Source organism: Austrofundulus limnaeus, unplaced genomic scaffold (assembly GCF_001266775.1).
Source record: "Austrofundulus limnaeus strain Quisiro unplaced genomic scaffold, Austrofundulus_limnaeus-1.0 Scaffold5, whole genome shotgun sequence".
Lineage (NCBI taxonomy): Eukaryota > Metazoa > Chordata > Actinopteri > Cyprinodontiformes > Rivulidae > Austrofundulus > Austrofundulus limnaeus.
In genome coordinates this window covers 4,952,523-4,956,476 of record NW_013952407.1, presented here as the reverse complement: position 1 = coordinate 4,956,476, position 3,954 = coordinate 4,952,523, and the positions used below count along the sequence as shown (strand labels likewise).

At 36.9% G+C, this 3,954-nt stretch overlaps 1 protein-coding gene across 1 annotated transcript in view; it reads right to left on the bottom strand.

The window, feature by feature from the left end:
- Positions 1-3,954, bottom strand: part of shisa9a (shisa family member 9a) — a 97,630-nt gene that overhangs the window by 15,968 nt on the left and 77,708 nt on the right. Inside the window, exon 3 of the mRNA XM_014028153.1 lies at positions 2,375-2,602. Within this exon, the coding sequence (XP_013883607.1) occupies positions 2,375-2,602 (228 nt within the window). The remainder of the gene's footprint in view (positions 1-2,374; positions 2,603-3,954) is intronic.

The window sequence follows — 3,954 nt, the reverse complement described above, 5'->3', positions numbered from 1 at the left end:
CACTTTATTTACAACGCGATTAATTTTTGTTCCAACTTATTTTATAGCTCTGGTCCAGGCATGATTTTTTAAAAAGGCACTTTCCTTAAAATTTAAAAGGCAGCATGTTTAWTTGCACTATTTTTCTAACAATGATTCACTTTTTTGTTAATTAAGCCAATGTATTATATTGRTTTTATGCAATGGTCGAAAAAGTTACATTTAAGCTGATATGTTCAAAACTTACTAAATGCGAAAAAGACACTTTATTGTCTGTATTTGTCATTCTGTAATGCAAAGCAGACTGGAGTGGATCATGCAGATTCTATAGACTGAAGCAGATGTTTTTATAAATCAAATCTTTTTGAATTGAAAATCGATTTTGAATCGAATCGTGACATAGTAAAAGATTCCCACCCCTAATTGGTAATTGAAAATAAAGTCACGTGGGACTAATATCATCTTATAACGAGAAAGAACACAGTTATAGCTGTTTTGGTCAAACCTTATAAATGACATTTTGTGGGATCTCATGTGAGTAAATTTGTTGGGGATGAATCTCAGGTGATGGCATACCAAATTTAGCCCAATATTTCCAAATTTTATGGAGTTATAGACATTTTTAAAATGGCTGTGAGTTAGTTGTGTTGACCATCTTGAAGTATGACTCCAAAGGTAAATTACTTTGAAATTTTCATAAAAATCCACAAATTTTGCTAATGTGTGCACACACYCTAGGACATGTAATTGAAAGATTTCTGTTGTTTTTTTTATTATAAACCAGTCCCATTGGTTTTCTTAGATATTATGACATTCATGTGAAAAGCTGCTTTCCGCAGTCCTCAAAGCACTTGTGGCATCTATCTGCTGGGTTTCTGTCTGTTAAGATGAAAGGAGGTGAAAGCCTAACATCACAGAGTAAAGTCTTTTTGTGGAGAAACAGTCAGGTTTTGTTCTGCACTCAATTTGCAGCATGTCTCATAGTTACTCTGCCCTCTGATCTATTGAAATTCATTTTCATTGGAAAAAAGAAATAGCATGTCTGTTTTTCATGGCATGGTTATTTTTCTCCTTGTTGAATATTGTGTGAAATGTTGAGTTGAGAAGTCATCCATTTATTCTTTGATCTTCAAGAACTGACATCAAGACGTACACAATTTAAAACACTGAACCTTTTTTATACATTCACAAAGTTGAAAATTTGATGTCTGTATTTCCTCAGCTTTCTGGGACCCCATTCTTCTTGACTAGAGGTGGGATATATGGCTTTTTGAGGGATGCTGAATCTAGAAGATCTGCTTGTTTCAAAGTGACGTACTWTGTAAGGGCAGTACATTTTTGGGGTGTGGGGAAAACCTGAGTACTCAGAGAAAACCCACGCAAGCACAACAAGAATATGCAAACTCCACGCAGAAAGACCCCAGGTCTGAACCGGGGATTGGACCTAGGACCTCCTTGCTGTGAGGCATCAGTGCTAACCACTGAGCTGTTGTGCTGCCAATCATTGCGATACAATCTGGTGTAGTAGTAGCTGGTTGTGACTACTATAACAATTATGTTGATATATAAATTTCATAAGTGTCTGTTTATATGTTTCAATCATAACTATGACCATTATTGAAACAACTTCTTCCTGTTTTTGTCACAGAAAATTAGAGAAAGAAGATTTAGCACAAGCAAGCACAATTYTGATTTGAACGTGTCTCAGGATGGGTCAGGGTCTTCTTCACACAGCATTCTGCCCAGGGAATAACATTTTTACATCACAGATAATTTATTTRTACAGCTTTCTATTAATACTTTTCTATATTTACTGTTCAAACCAATTCTCTTCTTTGCACAGCCAAGATCAATACAATCATTTCTCTAATAGCACCATCCATCAAATGGTGCTGTGTGTCCGTTTAAATGACATCTATTAATAGATAATGTGTGACATTGCAAAATTCTCAATCAGTCGAGGGCGGGGTATCTGTCAGGTCTAAATAAGCTGACAAACACATGCCAACACATTCATATCAAGCTCAYATGACTGCAGGTTATGAAATTTTGATGCTACTGCCAAATAACGTCTGAGGATGTGAGAAAATTTCTAATTGCCCYTGCTGCCGGCTGCCTACATCCAAATTGGTGGCGTGCACTGAGCAGCAGTCCAAAAGCTCCATGAACAGGTACATCACATTGCAATCCATAACATCTGTCAGAATAACCTGCCAGACTCCTACAGGTGAGTCACATCTCTCCTTCAGATCTCCAGAAAAAGCATATTTTGTATTTGGGTCACAAAACAATTAGGAAACTACATTAGCTCACTGTTGCTCATGGTCATTGGCACATAATCACCATTGGCACAAAATCACCTTGTAGAGATGTCAGACTCGTCGGTAGCACTCACCTACAGCCTTCAGCGAGGCATATTTGTTCAGATCCTTGTTTTGCTGCTGCTGCTGCTGCTGATGTTGTTGTTGTTGATGATGTTGTTGTTGTTGTTGTTGCTGTTGCTGCTGCTGTTGCTGCTGCTGCTGCTGTTCGTAGACATGAGCCAGTTGGCTGAGGGCTGGGTACGGTTGTGGTGGGCCAACATTTGAGACAGATCCCAGGTTGTTGTTAATCTGGCCACTCTCTATGGACAAGAACAGAAAATAGGACAAGGTTACCATCATGTTCTAAATCTCAGCCTTCTGGCCGACAAAAGGTTTGCTTAAGGACAAAATGACAGGAARTCTTGTGTTCAAACTTACGTAACTTTCCTTTTTATATAGTGCTGCTTCTTCATCAATTGTATTCAGTTTAAATTCAACTGATTTGTTTTTTGTTATCAAGTCTTGCAGCCATTTTCAAGCTGTYAGCATCTTATTTTTTCATCTTATACATTACACTTGATATTTAACACAAAAGMCTGATCATGCTCATCAAAACCTTTACAGCTCAACATTCTATGAAACAGTTGCTTGTGAAGGACAAATTTCTTTTTGTTTATTAAAGTTTAAAGTGGAATATGTTTCTTTTGTACTAACAGAAGTATATTTGTCTCAAGCCTAAATAACATTTTTATTGAATTTAAAAACATTATTTAAGTTGAATATAATCAAAATTATACAATACATGCTTTAAATAAAGATTTTTTTCCTCACTATACAAGAGATGAATCTTGATCTCAACAGATGAAAGTGGATCTTATTTCCCTTACCTTACCTATACTGAATATAATGCATATGAGATGTTTTCATTAATATTAACAATTTTCTGTAAAAGGGTCACAGTCTTCAAAGTGAAAAATGACTGGCATTTCACATTTTTTCAATCTCAATTAATGATTCTTGTATTGTTGAATGGTTCTTTTGTAATAAATGTTTGAGCTTGTATTTTTTTTTGGTCAACCCTGCTTCTAACAAAATTGAGGCAGAATAGCATGCATATTCATYGTTGTGAATAATCTTTAACTTCATAAAACCCATTTTGTTATTGATGGTAAGCCTTTCAGCTTTTGCGCAATTTGTTGGTTTGGTTGTTTTTGTAGGATAGTGACCCTCAGTGACCAGGATTGGTCACTCCTGCTTCTATATGGTCACCCTGGCACAATTCACTGATGGACAAGCAGATCACATCATGGTAGCACAATGCTACCACCACTGGCATCACATTTATGCTACATTCTTTTTATGACCTTGTCATGATCATGAATGCAGCTGATGTAAAGCACAGTTTTTACATTGAAATAGCTTTTCCAAATTTGCTGCAATCCAGCTAGGTTCTAATAGGTTGTGTAGGCTGTGGAGCAGTGTCATCCTGTAGAGTGGGCCTTAAACCTACTTCACACTCCTTCCAAACTGCCGAAATCGACTCGGATTGCCGCAGTTTCATGACGAAAATTACGTCACTCGTGTTCTCAGCGTCGACTTGGCCGCCCCTTTTGTTACAACCTGCCGGCAATACTTTTTACTCTTCTCCACATAAGAACTAACTGTGTGACTG